This window comes from Leptodactylus fuscus, chromosome 1 (assembly GCF_031893055.1).
Source record: "Leptodactylus fuscus isolate aLepFus1 chromosome 1, aLepFus1.hap2, whole genome shotgun sequence".
NCBI lineage: Eukaryota > Metazoa > Chordata > Amphibia > Anura > Leptodactylidae > Leptodactylus > Leptodactylus fuscus.
The window spans coordinates 55,664,867-55,687,333 of NC_134265.1; the positions used below are offsets into that span (position 1 = coordinate 55,664,867).

General features: G+C 43.1%; 1 protein-coding gene across 2 annotated transcripts in view; it reads right to left on the reverse strand.

Annotated features, from left to right (window-relative positions):
* Window positions 1-8,266: 8,266 nt before the first annotated feature.
* FCHO2 (FCH and mu domain containing endocytic adaptor 2) overlaps window positions 8,267-22,467 on the reverse strand; it is a 113,134-nt gene continuing 98,933 nt past the window's right edge. For both annotated transcript variants that reach the window (XM_075270574.1, XM_075270566.1), the window contains 6 exons: window positions 21,279-21,434; window positions 19,830-19,962; window positions 16,613-16,812; window positions 15,262-15,326; window positions 14,521-14,685; window positions 8,267-12,366 (listed from right to left, as the gene is read on the reverse strand). In XM_075270574.1, coding sequence (XP_075126675.1) covers window positions 12,344-12,366; window positions 14,521-14,685; window positions 15,262-15,326; window positions 16,613-16,812; window positions 19,830-19,962; window positions 21,279-21,434 — 742 coding nt within the window. In that variant the 3' untranslated portion in view covers window positions 8,267-12,343. The remainder of the gene's footprint in view (window positions 12,367-14,520; window positions 14,686-15,261; window positions 15,327-16,612; window positions 16,813-19,829; window positions 19,963-21,278; window positions 21,435-22,467) is intronic.

The window sequence follows — 22,467 nt, forward strand, 5'->3', positions numbered from 1 at the left end:
CATGTGGTACTGTGTGTAGACGCGCGTATATAATCCTACGGCATGTGGTACTGTGTGCAGACGCGTGTATCTAATCCTATGGCGTGTACAACTGTGTGAAGACACGTGTATCTAATCCTCCCCTGTGTGGTATTGTGTGAAGAGGCGTGTATCAAATCCTATGGCATGTGGTACTGTGTGTAGACATGCGTATCTAATCCTCCCCCGAGTGATACTGTGTGCTGAGACGCGTATCTAATTCTCTGGCTTGTGGTACTGTGTGCAGAGGCATTTATCTAATCCTCCAAAGTGTGATACTGTGTGCACACACGTATCTAATCCTCCCCTGTGTGGTACTGTGTGAAGAGGCGCGTATCTAATCCTTCGGCGTGTGGAACTATGTGTAGACGCGCGTATCTAATCCTACGGCATGTGGTACTGTGTGCAGACTCCTATGGCGTGTACAAATGTGTGCAGACGCGCGTATCTAATCCTCTGGATTGTGGAACTGTGTAGACGCCTGTATCTAATCCTTCGGCATGTGGAACCGTGTGCAGACGCATGTATCAAATCTTTCAGTGTGTGGAACTGTGTGCAGAAGTGCGCATTTAATCCTCTGGTGTGTGGGACTGTGTGCAGACCCGTGTATCTAATCCCACGGCATGTGGTACTGTGTGCAGACGCGTGTATCTAATCCTATGGCGTGTACAACTGTGTGAAGACACGTGTATCTAATCCTCCCCTGTGTGGTATTGAGTGAAGAGGCGCGTATCAAATCCCCCGGCATGTGGTACTGTGTGCAGACGCACGTATCTAATCCTATGGCATGTGGTACTGTGTGTATATGTGCGTATCTAATCCTACGGCATGTGGTACTGTGTGCAGACACGCGTATCTAATCCTACAGCATGTGGTAATGTGTGCAGACGCATGTATCTAATCCTATGGCGTGTACAACTGTGTGAAGACACGTGTATCTAATCCTCCCCTGTGTGGTATTGTGTGAAGAGGCGCGTATCTAATCCTCCCCCGTGTGGTACTGTGTGAAGATGCGCATATCTAATCCTCCCCCCGTGTGATACTGTGTGCGGAGACGCGTATCTAATTCTCTGGCTTGTGGTACTGTGTGCAGAGGCATGTATCTAATCCTTCAAAATGTGGTACTGTGTGCACACACATGTATCTAATCCTCCCCCGTGTGATACTGTGTGCTGAGACGCGTATCTAATTCTCTGGCTTGTGGTACTGTGTGCAGAGGCATTTATCTAATCCTCCAAAGTGTGATACTGTGTGCACACACGTATCTAATCCTCCCCTGTGTGGTATTGTGTGAAGAGGCGCGTATCTAATCCTTCGGCGTGTGGAACTATGTGTAGACGCGCGTATCTAATCCTCTGGAGTGTGGAACTGTGTGCAGACACGCATATCTAATCCTACGGCATGTGGTACTGTGGGTAGACGCGCGTATCTAATCCTACGGCATGTGGTACTGTGCGCAGACGCGTGTATCTAATCCTATGGCGTGTACAACTGTGTGAAGACACATGTATCTAACCCTCCCCTGTGTGATATTGTGTGAAGAGGCGCGTATCTAATCCTCCCCCGTGTGGTACTATGTGCAGACGCGCGTATCTAATCCTCCCCCGTGTGATACTGTGTGCGGAGACGCAAATCTAATTCTCTGGCTTGTGGTACTGTGTGCAGAGGCATGTATCTAATCCTCCAAAATGTGGTACTGTGTGCACACACATGTATCTAATCCTCCCGTGTGATATTGTGTGAAGAGGCGCGTATCTAATCCTTCGGCGTGTGGAACTATGTGTAGACGCGCATATCTAATCCTACTGCATGTGGTACTGTGTGCAGACGCGTGTATCTAATCCTATGGCGTGTACAACTGTGTGCAGACGTGCGTATCTAATCCTCTGGAGTGTGGAACTGTGTGTAGATGCGTGTATCTAATCCTAAGGCATGTGGTACTCTGTGCACACGCGTGTATGTAATCCTATGGCGTGTACAAATGTGTGCAGACGCGCGTATCTAATCCTTTGGAGTGTGGAACTGTGTAGACGCCCGTATCTAATCCTTCAGCATGTGGAACCGTGTGCAGACGCACGTATCAAATCTTTCAGTGTGTGGAACTGTGTGCAGAAGTGCGCATTTAATCCTCTGGTGTGTGGGACTGTGTGCAGACCCGTGTATCTAATTCTACGGCATGTGGTACTGGGTGTAGACGCGCGTATCTAACCCCACGGCATGTGGTACTGTGTGCAGACGCGTGTATCTAATCCTATGGCGTGTACAACTGTGTGAAGACACGTGTATCTAATCCTCCCGTGTGGTATTGTGTGAAGAGGCGCGTATCAAATCCACCGGCATGTGGTACTGTGTGCAGACGCGCGTATCTAATCCTATGGCATGTGGTACTGTGTGTAGACGCGCGTATCTAATCCTCCCCCGTGTGGTAGTGTGTGCAGACGCGCGTATCTAATCCTCCCCCGTGTGATACTGTGTGCTGAGACGCTTATCTAATTCTCTGGCTTGTGGTACTGTGTGCAGAGGCATGTATCTAATCCTCCAAAGTGTGGTACTGTGTGCACACACGTATCTAATCCTCCCGTGTGGTATTGTGTGAAGAGGCGCGTATCTAATCCTTTGGCGTGTGGAACTATGTGTAGACGTGTGTATCTAATCCTTTGGCGTGTGGAACCATGTGCAGATGCACATATCAAATCCTTCAGTGTGTGGAACTGTGTGCAGAAGTGCGAATTTAATCCTCTGGTGTGTGGGACTGTGTGCAGACCCATGTATCTAATCCTCTGGCTTGTGATACTGTGTGCTGATTTGTGTATTTAATCCTATGATGCGTGTATCTCAGTTTGGATATCAGTGTTGTATTGTGCATGTGGAGTGACCGTGTGTATTGCAGTTGGAATATGAGTGAAAGACTTGCAGGTTTGTATTGGCTGGGGGGGGGGGGGGGCACTGTGTTTGGAATGCTGTATCTCAGCAACGGTACGTCCGAGCGAGTTGGAGTCTCATCTTAAACCTTCCCGGATATCTGAAGTATCTCTGTACCAAATTTGGTGAAGATCGGTCCAGTCGTTTGGTTCACACTAGAGAACAGACAGACAGACAAGAATTCATTTTTATAATATAGAGAGATATCTCCCTATATTATAAAAGATACACGCGTCTGCACAAAGTACCACATGCCGGGGGATTGAATACATGCATCTGCACACAGTACCACATGCCAAAGGATTGGATACACGCATCTGCACACAGTTCCACACACCAGAGCATAAGATATGCACATCTACACACAGTTCCACATGTCGTAGGATTAGATACGTGCATCTACACACAGTTCCACACGCCGTAGGATTAGATACACGCCTCTTCACACAATACCACACAGGGGAGGATTAGATACATGCCTCTGCACACAGTACCACAAGCCAGAGAATTACATACACGTCTCAGCACACAGTACCACACGGGGGAAGATTAGATACGCGCATCTGTACACAGTACCACATGCCAGAGGATTAGATATGCGCATCTGCACACAGTACCACACAGGGGAGGATTAGATACGCGCATCTGCACACAGTACCACACGCCAGAGGATTAGATACGCGCATCTGCACACAGTACCACACGCCAGAGGATTAGATACGTGCGTCTGCACACAGTACCACACGCCGTAGGATTAGATACATGTCTCTTCACCCAATACCACACAGGGGAGGATTAGATACATGTGTCTGCATACAGTACCACACTTTGGAGGATTAGATACATGCCTCTGCACACAGTACCACAAGCCAGAGAATTAGATACGAGTCTCAGCACACAGTACCACACGCTGGAGGATTAGACACACACATCTGCACACAGTACCACATGCCGTAGGATTAGATACGCGCGTCTACACACAGTTCCACACGCCGTAGGATTAGATATGCGACTCTTCACACAATACCACACAGGGAAGGATTAGATACGTGCCTCTGCACATAGTACCACAAGCCAGAGAATTAGATACGCGTCTCAGCACACAGTACCACACAGGGAAGAATTAGATACACGCATCTGCACACAGTACCACACGCCAAAGGATTAGATACGCGCGTCTACACACAGTACCACACAGGGAAGGATTAGATACGTGTGTCTGCATACAGTACCACACTTTGGAGGATTAGATGCATGCCTCTGCACACAGTAACACAAGCCAGAGAATTAGATATGCGTCTCAATACACAGTACCACACACAAGAGGATTAGATACGCGCACACAGTACCACATGCCGTAGGATTAGATACGCGCATCTACACACAGTTCCACTTGCCGTAGGATTAGATACGTGCCTCATCACACAATACCACACGGGAGGATTAGATACGCGCATCTGCACACAGTTTCACACACCAGAGGATTAGATAAGCACGTCGGCACACAGTACCACATGCCGTGGGATTAGATACGCGCGTCTGCTTACAGTTCCACATGTCAGACGATTAGATACACATCTTCACACAGTTGTACACGCCATAGGATTAGATACACGCGTCTGCATACAGTACCACATGCTGTAGGATTAGATACGCGCGTCTACACAATACCACACAGGGGAGGATTAGATACGTTTGTCTGCACACAGTACCACACTTTGGAGGATTAGATACATGCCTCTGCACACAGTACCACAAGCCAGAGAATTACATACACGTCTTAGCACACAGTACAGCATGGGGGAAGATTAGATACGCGCATCTGCACACAGTACCACATGCCAGAGGATTAGATATGTGCATCTGCACACAGTACCACACGCCAGAGGATTAGATATGCGCGTCTGCACATAGTACCACATGCCGTAAGATTAGATATGCATGTCTGCACATAGTACCACATGCCGTAAGATTAGATATACATGTCTGCACACAGTTTCACTTACCAGAGGATTAGATACGTGCCTCTTCACACAATGCCACACGGGGGAGGATTAGATACACACATCTGCACACAGTACCACACGCCGGAGGTTTAGATATGTGCATCTGCACATAGTAACACACCAACAAGGATTAGATACTTGCGTCTAAACACAGTACTACATGGGGAAGGATTAGATACAGCTTTACTCCAGGTATCCATAACAACTGATCACAGGTTTTTCACTGACATCCAAAATGAGATACACATAATCACATGACGCTTATGGACATACACACAAACCACATACAAAATACACCAGTGCAAAACTGGACATTTCTTATGGGGCCACTACACAAACATAAAATGTAATATACCCGTGCAAAGCCAGGTCCTCCCTCTAGTTTTTTATAAAATTGATTTGATGGGACTAGATTACGGTGGAAACAAATACCTGGCACATTCCCTTCAAGATAAACTTTGCAATAACGATATCTCTAAAATTTCCATAATAGTCCTGAATAACCCATTAGTAGCCAGGTCCTTAAAGAGAACCTTTCATCAGATTGGGCACAGGCAGTTCTATATACTGCTGGAAAGCTGACAGTTCCTCTCCGCTCCACAATACAGCGTGATAGGCGCTGCTGGGCAGAAGGGCGTCCCTGGCTAAGTGTCAGAAACGCCCTTCTGACTGTAAAGCGCTACAGTAGCGGGACCGATAGCGCTTTACACCGGGTACAGATCGGGAAAGCCGACAGTGCACTGAATTCAGCGCACTGTCAGCTTTCCAGCAGTATATAGAACTGCCTGTGCCCAATCGGATGAAAGGTCCTCTTTAAGGCCTCAACAACCAGACACTTTTAGCAGTTTTCTGTGATGTTTAAATTAGTTCCCTATTTTGTGTTAGTCATTTGATACCTCATCGGAGTACTTTTGGGTGAACGAGAACGGTTTGCCTTTTGCATTGGTGGGTTTTTTCTTTCTCTCTTGCATGTATAAAAATGAATTTCTGTCTGTCTATCTGTTCTTTATGCGCGACCAAATGACTGGACCGATCCTCACAAAATTTAGCACACAGGTACATCAGGTGTCCAGGAAGGTTTTATACCAGGTCTCAGCTCTCTAGGATGTACCATTCCTGAGATACAGTATTCCCAAAAAAATGACCTGCATTAGCCAATACAAGCCATACACAAGGTTATATGTCCCTTATCAGCCAATAGAAGCCTGCAGTCACTTAGTCTCCACATGCACACAGCTTTACTCCAGGTTTCTATAACAACCCAGCCATTATTCTTCACTGCTGTAAGTCCTCTTTAAAGGGGCAGTTTGCTGTGGATGACACACAAGGTCACATACACACAGTTTTACTCCAGGTTTCCATAACAACCAATCGCAAGGTTTTTCACTGATATTCATACTGAGATTCACATGACGCTTATGGACTGATGGAAACTCACAGGTTCTTCAGTCTTTACCTACACACAGCTTTATACCAGGCTTCCATAGCAACCAAGCTATTCTTATGGGGCTACTACACAAACAAAAAATGAAATCTATCCATGTGAAGCCAGGGCCTTTTGCTTGTAATTTTTCTGACTTGTGTTGTCTATAAGATCTCTCAGAGACATTTCATGCTTTAACTCTCTTTCTAAATGGAGCCTTTTTACATGGATATGAGATATCCAAGCAAATAAAATCAGTGATGTACTAAATGTATTATAGTTCAACTTATACAGTAGCATTGTGGCAGAGAAGTTCATGAGACCTGTTAAGTGGAAGGTCCAAGAAGCAAACACAAATAGAGATACTAGGGCAGATTAATGAAGACTGGCACTACTCACGTTAGTCTTCATAGCCCCAGAATTGGCAGAGGTTGTGCCAGCTCATAGCTACAGTACATTTCCCCCATACTTTAAGACAGATTTCTGCATGTTCTCGCCCCATCCCCTTTTCAGAAAAGCGTTTTTGTATTTTTTTTATTTTTTTTGTGTTACTCTTGGCCTAAGCCACAAACACTATCTGGTCAGTGAGTAATCTCTCCACAATACACTCACCAGCTCCGCCCGGGTGACTACATAGTGAATGTGTTACTCCTCTATATAAAGACACCCAGTATCTCTCATTATATTGTTCACTTCATTTTTAGCATCTATTTTAACACTGGAAGGCATTAGGCCTGTTTTGGTCCAGTAAACACGGTCGATGTGACGGCTTCATTTTCAGGACTGCGATTTACTGCCTTCTACGATTCTATTTTGTGGGCAGAGCTATATAGGATGAAACTGGACACTGTGTAAAAGCTGCAGATAATAGAGTGTAAAGGCAGGTCAGGAGAGTAGAGAACATGTAGGCTGTGTGTGCGGGCAAGAGGACTATATCGGGTGTAGACTTTGTGTGAGGACGACGGGGGGATGTGGTGTTTAGCCTCTGATGGGGAGGGGGGAGAACTGTGGCAAATTTCAGCAACATCCTTTCAGCCGTTTCTAACCCAGAAGCTGCTCAGACACTGACATAAGAAAACCAATGTAATCCACATTGCGGGATGTAGCAGAGCTTAGGTAGCACAGCTGAGTAGGCTTTCCATATGCAAAGATGTACATACAGCTCGGTATCCTACGCATATGCAGCAGAGCTGAGACGTGGGAGCAGGCAGATCGAACTGTGGCAAATTTCAGCATCATCTGTTCAGCCGTTTTTTAACATAGAAGCTGGTCAGACACCGACATAAGAACACCCCTGTAATCCAAATAGCCAGATGTAGCAGAGCTTAGGCAGCGCTGTAGCACAGCTGAGTAGCCTCTCCATATGCAGAGATGTATATACAGCTGGGTACGCTGCACATGTGCAGTGATGTAGCAGAGCCGAGACACGGAAGCAGGCGGACCATCGACAACAGCAATTAGCTACATATAAGTGGAACAGCGTCAACAACAACACGCAGACACAAGTCGTGGTCAAATGATAGTACGGAAATAAAGAACAAGACGAAGAAAGTTTCGTAAATTATGTATATATTACACGTTTATTACAGATGCAACATAATTTGTAAAATTTACATTATGAAAAAAAAATATTTACAGAATTTTTTTGTAAGATAAACTTGTTTTGTTTTTCATTTGTTTTTTTTTTGCTTTGTTTTTTTAATTTACAATCAAAAGTAAGAACATTCCATAAAAATTCAGGTGGACTTTAGCTTTCAGTGTTTACAAAGTCATCTAAACAAGAGGCAGCTACGAGGATAGAACTGTGTCCAAAAGCAAGAGCCAGCTCGCTAAACACAACATGTGGCAGATACCAGCATCGACCTGGAGAGTAAAATTTTATTTCATTCACTATTGATAATTCCCACAGAAATCTGTATGGCTTCAGTATTGTAACCTGCTCTTACCACAAATACATTTATTTTGATTATGTACGATTAAAAGTGCTATAATGTATATATACGGCTAGGTTTACATAGTTCTGCTTTGTATTTTTTTTGCAGAAAAAAAAAAAATTCCAGAGAGTTACTGGACAGCGTGAAAAACAGATTACAATAGCGAGAACCAAAAGTGTCATGTATTAGCTTCCCGAACTGTAAAGTAATAAATGCATTGCCTTTCACATAAGTATTGCTTGTTATATTGCTAAGAACACATGTAATAGTGAATAAAGGTAAGCATTGGTTATTGCTTAGTAGTAGAAATCTTACCGGTAACGTATGTACTGTAGGTATTATAGTGTAACTTTGGTTAAACATCTGCAGAATATACAGTCAGAGCGGTGGTTCAAGTGACATAACTGAGTATTGTACGGAGTTGTCCATTATTCTCTTTTCCATGCATTTAGTCTTAGATTATCAGTAAAGAATCCAGTTATCAGGTCCGTTTATCAGAATCTCTACTACAGGCCAGTATGTGTAGGAATATAATATAATAGACATTTTTCTGATGCACCCAACACGTAATACTAACTAGGTGGTCTAAAATGAGACTAGGCAGTGTAAATGTGTGCTAGGTTTATCATCCAGCATGGCCCATTTGTAAGACTGAGGTTACACGGTCCAAATCTTATTAAATCTACTAGCAAGGAACTGATGATGTAAATGAGTGACATCACCAATGCCTCCATCTGATTGGCTCAGGACTTCCGATGGAGGACAACGGAGCACCCGTGACCTTTTTAATTCTACACTTACCGGCCGCCCTACAGGCGGCTCCAATTTCTGGACAATCCATTTAAGGGGTGGCAATGTGCAACGCCATTAAAGATGTACAAAATGTATCCTCCAGCATCGGGCACCATGACAAGTCTGGCGCATTTTTATTCTGTCTAGTCTAAGTTTGCACAGCCTGGATTCTGGGGGGTTGGCTAAAAACGGTCAGGGAATATGTCCCCCAAATGTTCAGTTTCTCTGCAGCACCATCACAGAATAAAGGACACACTTCCTATCTAAGATCAATGGACTGGCCATGTAATGTGCAAAGATATTTGTCCTTCAAAGCTAGAGATGCTCTTTATAGCCTTCTCCACCCAGGCAATTTGATGAAGTCCCTAACAATAGGCCCCAAATCTACATATTAACTCAGATTAATGGATGTTCGTAACCAGACAAGCCCTCTAACACTGGAAGAGAACAACCTTTTAATACATGTCCAAAGATTACAAATATCTCTTGTGCAATGTTTGTAGTGCAACCTCCATTATACCACAACAATGAAGGACTCAACCATGTCTGCAGGTATTGGATTAGTGTCTTATGTACTGACGTCGGCAGGTTGGAAGCAAGCAATCTTAATGAAAGTTAGTGGCAACTGAACAGTTCTTACAAGTAGCCTATCAATATGCAGGTAAACTGTATTATAGCCTAAGCCTGGACTGTAGGACTGACTCCCATTCACACAGGCAGGAAAGCTTAAAGATGCAAAGCTTCTTCAGCAGGGTCATCACCCTGGAGTCCTGCCAAACAACTTCTCCAGGGTTTAAAGAGGATCTTTCACCATCACCAACATGTAAAAGGATTTTTTCTCTAACCCCCACCACTCCGGAGCAATAAGTGTTAGTTTCAGTACCCGATATACTATTTAGGCTCTTCACTGTCAGGTGGGTGGTCTTTGCTCAAACCTAAGCCCACCCATCTGGCAGTAAAGAGGATAATTAGCATACTGGGTGCTGAGACTAACAGAATCATTGCTATACGGAAACAGTGAGGGTTGCAGAAACAAATCCATCTGCATCAGAATCAGTGGAGCAAAGGGTGCAATGAGCTGGCATTGGTGGAAGGTCCTCTGTAAGTGATGTTAGGCTTTATCTTACACAAACAAAATGCATGAAAAAATGTGGTATATTCTCACCTGGTATTCATAAGTGACAGATTATAAACAGCAAAGACATTGTTGTGTGATGTATCACTAGTTTCTGTGCCCCCCACTTCTAGCCCATGTACTACTCCTGTGGATCTTTGGGTGTATACAGTGTACGGATATACAAGCTCACTATCTTATAAAGAAAAGTAATGCAATAGAACAGTCCTGTTGAATGGCTGGGATTTGACAGCCAGCCTTGCAAACGGACACACTGAGGTCTGCGCGTGGCATTTGTAAGTTTGCATACATCAAAATAATCTAGCCCTTATAGTTGTAGATTCAGAACAGCTGGAGAGTTACAGGTTGTCAGCCATTACAGTGTACAGCCGCAGACAACAATGGTACAACTGCAGTGTACAACCACAGATGACAACTGTACAACCGCAGTATACAGCCGCAGATAACTAGGGAACAACCACAGTGTACAGCCACAGATAACAACTGTACAACCGCAGTGTACACCTGTAGATAGCAACTGTACACCTGCAGTGTACAACCGCAGATAACAAGGGTGTAATAGCAGTGGTACAGCCACAGACAACAAGGGTACAACCACAGTGTACAGCTGCATATAACAAGGGTACAACCACAGTGTACAGCTGCATATAACAAGGGTACAACCACAGTGTACAACTGCAAATAACAAGGGTACAATTGCAGTGGTACAGCTGCAGACAACAGGTACAACCACAGTTTACAGCTGCAAATAACAAAGGGTACAACCGCAGTGTACAGCTGCAGATAACAAGGGTACAACCGCAGTGTACAACTGCAAATAACAAGGGTACAACCGCAGTGTACAACTGCAAATAACAAGGGTACAATTGCAGTGGTACAGCTGCAGACAACAATGGTACAACTGCAGTGTACAGCTGCAGATAAGAAGGGTATAACCGCAGTGGTACAACCGCAGATAACAAGGGTGATGGAACTTGACTGGAAAGGCACAGATGTTAATGCATATAAAAAGAATACTGCCTTAAAAAGTGACCCCTGCTACGATATTTTGCCATCTTCTTTTTCCTGTAATTGCACTTTCATAGAATTCCCCAAATAATGAGAAGCGAAACAGGATTTACATTAAAAGTGTAATATACAAATCAGCAGTCTCTATAAAAGCACAATAGTATTGGGAAAGTGGACTAGAATTTTATGTATTTGGCAGCTACAGACAATAAAGGCAGCCATTTTGTATGAACCACCAAAAGTGGTGCCATAGTGAACCAATTCACTGTTATGTTACATATTCTAGACCAATACAAAAAATGGCAGCCTTTGCTGAAGGTGGATCATGAGTCTGGTTCAAAGAGGTTGTACCAAGATCGAAATGTGGATAAGTAATAGGTGTCTGATCAGAAGCAGTCCAACTGCTGGAGCCTCCATCTATCAGTATTACTAGGGCCTGAGTACAGAGCGGCGGCGTGCATGCTAGACCACTGCCCCATTTGAAAAGAGGGTACAGGACCTCGGCACTTACAACCGGTGAAGGACCAAGTAGTCAGATCCGACCAGACACTTAACACCTGTCCTGGTAGCTGATACGTTTCAATGATATACAGCCCCCCAAGTGGTAGGGAGCTATACCCTGAATTGGAGAGATGAATAGTTATACTGGACTGACTATTTACATGCATATAAAACACTATATAAATGTATGTCTGATTGCTCCTGCAAATTCAGAATTTGTTACAAAATGTAACAATGTGTTCTTTTCTGATACAAAATGGCTATTTAGATAGGAAAATGTGGCCTTTATACAAATACACAGAATTTTTTTTTTCTTTTCTTTTTTTTTTACCAGCGGACTTTTAACCACGACTGCAGAAAACTTCAGTGCTACAACAATGTCCAAAAGATATTCCACAAAATGACTCCTAGAAAGTGCATTTTTATGCTTTGTAGTTGGCAGCAATAGAGAAATACCTTCTAAACAAGTCAAAAATTAAAAATATATATATATATATATATATATAAATCTATAATTAAAACAGCATGTGGAAGATTTCCGATAAATTAACAGGAAAGCAGTTTCCTTATATCCCATGATTTATAAAAATACATTAAATTAAAATCAACAGTCGGCCATGTATTTTCCTGAAAGAAAAAGAGAAACAAGAGTTACTAAAGGATTGCTTGTAAGAATACACAGTTACAGAGAACAATGGTCATTTGCTGTAATAATGCTATTAATAAGACCACAGTAGAGATGAGCGAGTAGCATTCGATCGAATACCTCTCCTGCATAGTTATTGGTGTAATCAGTCGAATACCACGCGGTAATCGCAGTAAAAATTTGATTCCCCTCCCACCTACCCTGGCACTTTTTTAAACCAATAACTATTAGAGATGAGCGAGTACTGTTCAGATCAGCCAATCCGAACAGCACGCTCGCATAGAAATGAATGGACGTAGCCGGCACGCGGGGGGTTAAGCGGCCGGCCGACGTCAAAGCGGAAGTACCAGGTGCATCCATTCATTTCTATGGATCGTGTTGTTCGGATTGGCTGATCCCAACAGTACTCGCTCATCTCTAATAACTATACAGGGGAGGTATTCGATCGAATACTACTCACTCATCTCTTGACTACAGCAAACCTCTACACTGAGAAAAAGTGTTCTGAAATATTATTTTATGCATGTCCTGGGAGATCGGCAAGCGTATTACAACACTACTACACATGCCCTATGGCATCCCAGTGCATCTGGAAGCACAGCAAACATCAGGCTTTGTTCACATCTGTGTTTGGTATTCCATTCAGGGAATACGCTTGAGGACCCCCTGAACGGAAACATATACACATTAAAAAGCGGTTAACTAAGAAACCACACAGACCCCATAGACTATAATGGGGTCCGTGTAGTTTCCGCTTGGCGTCCACACGAAACATAAGCAGCACTTTTCTCTCTGCATGTTTCGTGCGGACACAGAGCAGAAAACACACAAACCCCATTATAGTCTATGGGGTCTGGGCAGTTTCTTATCTAACCGCTTTTTAATGCATATAGGATTCCATTCATGGGGGTCCCCAAGCGGACTCCCCAAATGGACTACCAGTCGCAGATGTGAAGCAGGCCTTCAGTACAAGCGGTGCTTCCGGGTGCACTGGGACATCATTGGGTACGTGTAGGAGCGTATACTGTGTTTGCCAAAGACTTTTGGAAAGGCTAGCAAAAATAGAGGGCTGTTCTTAATGCAAAGTCTTTGGCAAGTGCAGTACAGGCTACTGAGCATGCCTGATGACATCACAGTGCACCCAAAAACACAGCGTGTTCCAGTAGCCTGTACTGTGCTTCCAGGTGAACTGTGATGTTGCTGGCATGACAGCCAAAAGATGAGCGAGAACAGAGAGTTGTCCTTCATCCTCTGGTGGGCAGATCTTAGAGCGAAATAGAGACTTCATCTCAAGCCCTACAAGGTACTATGTTTATCTTTATATGCAATTTTGAGCTTACAGACTCCCTTTAAAGTGGTTGCCCTACATTGGACATTTATTATCTTTCAATGGCAAGAAATGTCCAATCCTCAGTAGAATAAAGTTGCTGAATCCTCCATTCCTGGTAACTACAGAATAGCAGTGACCAGAACTTTGGAAGGAGTAGCAGTCGTGAATGCATGGTGCCACTCCATTCAGTCTATGGGCTTATAGACATGGCCACATACAGAACTTGGCAATTTCCACCAGAACCACAGATGGTGAATGGAGGAGCAAGTTCTGTGGATAAGAGACAAAAGCCCATATGCCATACGCGGTTAGTCTTACATTTGGGGACTCATATCTATCTCAACAATAGTGTTCCCCAACCCTGTCTCGCAACTAGAATGTGTGGAGAGTAGACCATGCATATGCTGATGCCTCCCATCACTTCCATAGGATTTCTGAAAATAGCTGAGAAAGGAGTCCCAGTGGGGCACACAACCATAAGACATGTATGCCATATACTGTAGATGTGCCATAAATGTCATAGATGGGAATACCCATTTATGGAAAATTTCAATGTAAGCAGAAATCAAACGCAAAGTATACAGTCATAGCCGCAAGTGTTGGCACCACTGATATGTTGTTATACACAGGTTTATTTCCGTTTTTATTTACTATTTTTTTGAAAAATGTCATGGGTGTCAACACTTATGTCCAAGACTGTATGTTATAGGAATGTGGTAAACAATCGACTTTGCTGGAAAGATATGTAAAATCTCACTTATAAAGTGTCATTCACTTTTGTTCCCAAGATGACCGAGAACCGTACCTGTGCCAAACCTCTTCTTCACTAAAGAGAGGCGGTAGCCTGTTCCTACAAGTTCAACGTCCACTCCAGACAAGGTGCTGCCATCACTCATGAACTGTACAGCCAGCGTGCTAGGGGTACTAGGTCCCTCTGATATATCGAATTTTGCCCTGAGTGATCCTGAACCTATAACATTATACAAACATGGGAAAGAAAAGTTATAACCTTTAGCTAATAGGCAATGAACATGGTACCAATCATCTGTGGCACTTTGGGGAAGACATATCTCAGCAATCCCTGCTTGAATTTGCACCTAATTTATAACAAGGCTCACGCCTCATCATTAATGGGGTTGTATTGGGCTAGGGAAGGTAAAAAAAATGTATTTAAAACACCCCCCAAAAACTAGAAATCTGCGTCAGCTCCTTGATGGTGTCGATTTCTGTATATAATGATGGGAAGGGAAATGAGGGACAGAAGGAGGGTACAGTGAGATATAAGGATGTACCAATAAAACATATCCTTTGTTACAGAAATATAAAAAGGATATGTATAATTAACTGGTGTCGATTTATGGCATCAGATATGCCAGAAAACTGGAATAAATGATGACAAATTTTACAGGGCCAAAGGACCTGTCCTAACCACGCTCACAGCCTCGTCCTCTTTGAGGAAATTGGTGTGCAAGATGTAGAATTTAATTGTAATTCTGTCACAAAACCCCACTGCGGCCTACCAACCACGACACAATTTAGTACTCACCTCCATTTTCTGACTTTTCTGAAATCACTGATATTTTCCAAAAGGCTTTCATTTGCTCTGCATTCCTAAAAGAGAAGGACATTTCATCATCAGTGCCAATAATATATGAGTGATTCAATGCAAAAGAGATGGCCGATCAACTATTGTTCAAGAGTCCGGCTACTCTAAGTAACTGCATCTTAAATAGGGCCTTTCGCCACCTCCACCAACTCCAGTTTTTGGCATCTGTTAATAGTGACCGCTCCACAGATTCTGGTGAAGTCATAATTTTTTTTTTTATCTCTAGATCCCATTGTTCCTAAGCAAGAAGTGCTTTTAGTTTTTGTGCCTGATCTGCAATTTTGGCTCAGTAGGGTCAGGTGGGCGGTGTCAGGCAGGAACAGACAAGGGATGTGAATCAGTGTCAGAGCCCTGAACACACTCTCTTGTCTTTTCCTCCCTGACACCGCCCACCTGACACTATAGAGTATAATTAGCATATCAGGCACCAAAACTAACAACATTGATTGCTCGGGAAAAAATTCCAACTCAGCCGGAGTCAGTGAAGCCCATTCTTTTAAATAGGATCAGAGCTGCAGTAACCTAGCCACTACACAAGCTAGGTCATCAATGCCTGTAATCTAGAAAATCCCCTTAAGAGAATAAAAGAGGCAGGAGAGTGTGATCTACAGCTGAAGATCTGAATAAACAGACTGCTTGCCATTACTGGGCCTCTTAACAACCCCTTTTGAAAGACTGGGAAAATGAGCATGAGGTGTGAAAATTGTCAGCACGCTCATTTTTCTGTAGATTTATCATACATGATCACCAGAGATGGCGCTACTTTCAATATAGCAGCTCTGAAATCTGTGGATTTGTTTTGTGGCAGGAATATTCAGACGCATGTGGATAACCTTCAGTAGCCAATCTGCATTTTTACTTCAACTGGGAGAGGAGAATAAGTCACTGCCAGGCACCTCTGACCACGGCTTATCGCCCATGTAAACAAAGGATAAGGCATGTCGAATCCAACATACACTATTGCTTTTTTTCCACCAATATCGGCCGTCAGGAATCACAATTCTAAGTTTGTACAGGACAAGTCACAGCTCTCTTTACATGACTAGTGCAGAAAGTACTTGTTTGCATGAAATTCAGTAACACCTTTCATAGAACTCTCTGCTATTCCTCTTATTTCCTGAGCCCAATGGAGGCAAAAATGAACCGGACTGGCCTTTGTGGTGTGAAGGGGGCTTGTGGATAAAACTAACATATGTACAAAGAGCTTTCCTAGTGTATACGTCAAACAGACACTGCAGGCAGCGCAAATGGAGCTAGGGAAAGATGCTTGCATGTTGAAAAGCTGTCTCACCATACTGCAGTGGGAATAGACTGCATGTTTGTGACGCCTCCATCCACCGGAACCATAACCTGGATGTTTGACAAGGCGCTGGGCACTGCCATGGACTCTGGATTATATTTGTAATCTAGTCTAACATCAGTAGTGTTAGGATTACACTTCCAATAGGTGGCAAGGTTAAGAGGAGTGGACTGGATCCCATTTGATGATACCTAGAAAGAGAAGACACACTTTTAGATTAAATGTGAAGGGGCGATGCAAAGATCCCCAAGCTAAACTGTAGAAAAGCAACCCATTGTGAACAGTGCTTGGCCATTTGTTTTAGGGACTGGTACGGGTCCCAGGCCCAGGACTCCCACAGGAAAAAACTTCTATAGTTGTCCATGACTTGTCAAATGTTTCACAAAACAGGAGCAAACTTCAATGAATACGAATAACGGCAAGTAATCTAGATCAACCTGTCCTATGGTGTTGAAGTCAATCATATTGTACTACAATGTATTAGATTATTATTGGGGTTTAACCATGAATTCAATTTATCCTTCCTCATCCAATAGGTGACAAGTGTCTGAGTGTGGGGGTCTGAACATAAAGCCCCTCTGGGAACAGTATAGTTGCACACAGTACTCTGCATCAGTCCTATAAAGATAACTGAAGTGGCATCACACAAGAGTGACCAGCACTCCATTTAAATGGAGGAATTTGGGATCACAAGACCAGTGGTCTGACCCCCAACTGATCAGACACAAACCTCTATCCCGTTGATGAGAAATTTGCTGAATTCATGCTGCAAACTAAAAGGCAGTATACACTCAAATAGACAACCTTTTCTCTCTTTCCCTTATGACAGAAGTTGGCAAATGAGCAAACATAAGGTTAATATCTAGCCGGTCAGTCACATGATTTCTAATATGGATCATCATCCCTTGTAGAAATCGTATTCTATACTGTTACATCAGCTGAATATTAATAGAAGCCATGACAAAAATATCAGTGCAACTTGTGCTAGACTTCGTTCATCCTGCCCAATACATAATCCACATGAATATAAATGTCTCAATATATTATAATCAGTAATCGGACACGGATCTTACACAAACAACATTGTCACCGCACCTGGCACCATCAGTTCCTCTTTTGTCACCTAAGTTTTATGCATAAAGTAAAGGGAAATATGATATAAAGATTAAAAGGAGACAAGTGAATATTCCTATTGTCCTATGAATAACCTGCTGGCGACATGTGTCCCTGTATCGTGCTTGTGACAAATCTACAGCAAGAAAATGCAAATCTACATGGCAAAAAAGTATCAGCCACAGTATAAGATCTGCTTTCCTCTACGATACTTGGATGCTGTAATCCTTTATCTGGCAGATTAGTCAGACGAAATGAAGATCCAATAGCCATCCAATCTGTCATTAAGGAATTACTGGGGCTGTCCATTAAGACAAAAAATATTCTTATATGTGTTTACATTGAAAATAGACAACTTATTAATATACTTGAATGAATAGTGTCCTGGTGTCTTGATCAGGTCCCAGTCCCACTTCTGGCTTGTACAAGACACAGGAGAGGGTTTCTTTTGTTAGCACATAAGTTGCTGTGTGGTAAAGAGGACTTTCCATCACTTGGGGCACATGCGGTTCTATATACCGCTAGAAAGCAGACAGTGCACTGAATTCAGCATACTGTCGGCTTTCATGATCTGTGCCCCAGGTGAAGAGCTATCAGTGCCGGTACCATAGCTCTTCACCATCAGAAGGGCGTTCCTGAAAGTCAGTCAGGAACGTCCTTCTTCACAGCAGCGTCTATAGCGCTCTAATGTGAGAGCAGAGAGGAATGTCTCCTCCCTCTCCTCACAGTACTCGTCCATAGATGAGTACTGGGGGGCGTTCCTCCCCGATCTCACAGTACAGTGCTATAGGCGCTGCTGTGAAGTTGGATGTTCCTGACTGACTGTCAGGAACGCCCGTCTGATGGTGAAGAGCTACGGTATTGGCACTGATAACTCTTCAACTGAATTCAGCGCACAGTCACCTTTCTAGCGGTATATAAAACCGCATGTGCCCCAAATCATGAAAGGTCCTCTTTAAAGGGTTTGGCTGACTAGCTCATTTCATTAATTATATGCAAGCCCCCTTCTTTGTCATGGCCAAGGCAGACATAGAGAAGGTGGGTGGATCAGCTAGCGAAATGCCCTTCACACAGCACTGATCATGTGTCGACACAGAAACCACTTTCCTGTGTAAAACACAAGCTGTTAGGCCTGGCACTGCCATCCGGAGATTGGGGCACTTGTGTTACTTAACGTATATCAGTAAATGGTATATCCTGCATTTTAAAAGCAAGATATTTTTCCAAGCTGGTCAACCCCTTTAGACGGGTGTGCAGGCATACTCTTCTATCCAATGTGACATGTGGAGTAAAAAAAAAAATAAAAATAAAAATATGTTACTACATACAGGGAGGGACACTTAATAGAAACAACCATCTGATGCCCAGCAAATATTGCCCTTGGCACAAAACTTGCTGAGCCTTAGACAGTTGCTCTGGCAACGCTCCTGCCAAGTTCTCAGTGCCACCTTTCTGCAACCGATGTCATATCGGACAGGAGAATATGAGAATATGCCTGCAAAACCACTGTAAGGACTTTAGAACTGATCGGGATCACAAGGTTTTTCCACAGTGAAGTGACATTATGATGTACAGCACTGCAAACTTTTCAGGTGAGCAAAAAATACTGCACAGTAAGAATGCTTTAGAAATAGAAGTGTTAAAAGCTTATATTTATCAATTAACAGAATGAAGTGAATTAACAAAAAGTAGAAACTAAATCACATTAATATTTGGTGTAACGGCCCTTTGCCTTCAAAACACAGTTTTGAAGGAACTCAGCAGAGAGGTTATTCCAAACATCTTGGAGAACTAAGCCCAGATCTTCTGTGGATGTCGGCTTGCTCCAATCCTTCTGTCTCCTCATGTAATCCAAGACAGACTGGATGATGATGCAATAAGGGCTCTCTGCAATAAGGCCTCCAAAGTGCAAAGGTCACACCAAATATTGATGGAATTTAGATTTCTCTTTTATTTGTTCACTTCATTTTATTGACAAAAATAACTATTTAACACTTCTATTTCTAAACGCATTCTTACTGTGCAGCATTTTTTCCACACCAGCCTAAAACATTCACATAGTAGTATAGAAGTGTGAATTAGAATAGTGCTCTACCTGGTATTTTAGGATGTCTACATTATAATAGGAGGCAGATGGGTTCTGCTCAGAAGACTTCTTGAGGTAGGCAGTAACTGCTTGCATATTCATCCAGAAGTCTTTGCAGTTGTTGTCACTTTGTGATGGATCGCTGTAAGAAAGTGATATATTTGGTCAGAATGGTGAACAGAAACCATTTTCTAGTAACTAAATCATAGTATAACGTTATAACTACAAAGCAAACTTTATTACAGGGATGGTAAATGCTGCTGCAGAGCCAGATCACAATGCTGCCGCTTTGGGCTCTGCATCTGTAATATGATCCTACTAAAATCTACTAACCAATATAAGCATCCATCCATCCATCCATCCATCCATCTGTGTGTGTAACAAGTATAGTGATGTAACTTCTTTTGTCTTGTCCATTATTAGATCAGTGCACATGTAGAAGGCACTTTGGACATCTTAACCCAGGGGTAGGGAACGTACGGCTCTCCAGCTGTTGCACAACTACAACTCCCAGCATGCATACTTGCTCTGCTGTTCTTGGAACGCCCATGGAAGTGAATGGAGCATGCTGGGAGTTGTAGTTTCACAGCAGCTGGAGAGCCGAAGGTTCCCTACCCCTGTCTTAACCTATCTTCAGTGACTGTCTTTTTGTTATACACTTCAGTAAGACTAGAATACAAATCATCGGGTTGGAAAACAATATCCAGGTTACAGCTAATAAAGTAGGAAGTTGATCCAGGGATATAGTAAGGGAGGGTTTTGCCGATCTTTGGATAAAAAGGGCTTTATAGATTTAAAAAGTTTAGCTTGATAGACTAAGTAGGTTAAAGGGTTATCTGGGGAGTAAACATTTCCCTCTGCATGCCCTGCAATGGTTAAGCATTATTACTAAACATCCTCCCCGCTCTGGATCCTTTACCACCCCTGTGACATCACCAACTCCTCAGTGACTTGGGCTGCAGCTCCATACACTAGAAAGGTGTTGGGTTGAGCGAACGTAAGGGAGACAGGAATAAAAGTTGCGGTTGCCCCTGCTGCCTTCCACAAAAGTTGCGGATGGGACTGAGGTGATCATCAGTAATGAAGCTTAACCAGTGCAGGGAATGTCATGCACACTGCAGATTAGCTCAAGCCTATAGCAGAACACCGTTAGACGCCTAGTGAGGCATAACACAGGAGCACACCTTGTCATAGTACACTAAGTTCATAAATGCCCCTCATCAGCAAATCACATCTCAAAGGGACATTAAGTAGATACTCACATGGCCCTGTTAACCGAATTATATTGCAATATTATATACATATACATGTATAGTCATTCCACAAGTAACACACCTAGACATGGTACGGTCTACTACAAAGTAGAAAGGCATTGGTGTAGTCTAGAGAATAAAACAAGGTTATTAAGTCAAAGGAGTGTACAAGAAGCACTAGGCAGCAGTCTTACAAGGATCATACCTGTATAGCAGCTGTGTATTTGGTAGTATCTGCTCCAGCTTGCTGGTGTTCTTCAGTCTGAAGCAGAGCACTGCTGGAGACGGGTTACTTGTGAACACTTTGATGATCCCACTTGGAAACGACACAGTCATATCCCCAGTTATCTTCACAATGCACCTAGAGGGTCAGACAAAGACAGTCAGAGAAAACTGATTCTTATGTTGTCTTCGAGGTCGCATCTAAATGGGAAAAAAAAACCAAAAAACTTTTTAATCAAATCTTTCCAAAAAACTGCAATATGTGAGGAGTTCATGCATACCACACGTTATATTTATCCCAATACACCCGCCCCACCTCCCCATATAGCGGTCACCAACTAAGAGGAAGATGAGACTCCATGGACTGTTATAACCCAAACCCCCCCCCCCCATACCCACCCGAATCCAACTCCCTCCACCCCCCCCCCCCTGCCCACTTTACTAGCTTTGGCAATGCCAAATACCTATTCGGACGTGCCAATAAAGCTTTTTTGATTTGATTTGACTTGATTTGTATATATTTACAGGGGCGGGTGTTAAAGAAACGCCAAAAGCCAGGAAATGCGCTAAACAATTTTGTGCATGCAAATTAACCGGTTAAATAGGACTTTACATAAAAATATTTTCTATCCCCCTATATAATTGTAGCAATTTATACATTAATCTACTGTATAGTAATTGCTACTATTATTTTAGTGTGTAACCGACATCGCTAGAGGCGTATTTTACGCTAGAAAGCTCAGGTATGAACAGGACAGGGATTGGGTGAAATGTAAACTTTATGTATATGTTGTGCAAGTGTTTGGTGTGACTCTTGGTACTGTGACCTGGACAATGGTAAACATCTGGGTCACTGTGCCCATAAACTTCCTGGTTATGTTCAGAGGGGTATTACAGAAGAATACCCCTCTAATAAGATTCAGAGGGATATTACATTATCTCTCTATGTGAAATTTAGGAACACTTTTGGTACACAGTGAGATCTTAAACTACACCCATTAAGTCCCAATTCCACATCATAAGTCCCACCTGCTTGCCAAGCAAGATGCAGAAAGGGTAAGATGGTTTCAATAGTAAATTTGGCCGATTATATTTTTCAGCTGGGGCTGTGCAGACACAGTCGCATCCTCTGTTTCCTATTCTAGAGGTCCAGTAGGTTTCAGTCTAATTGT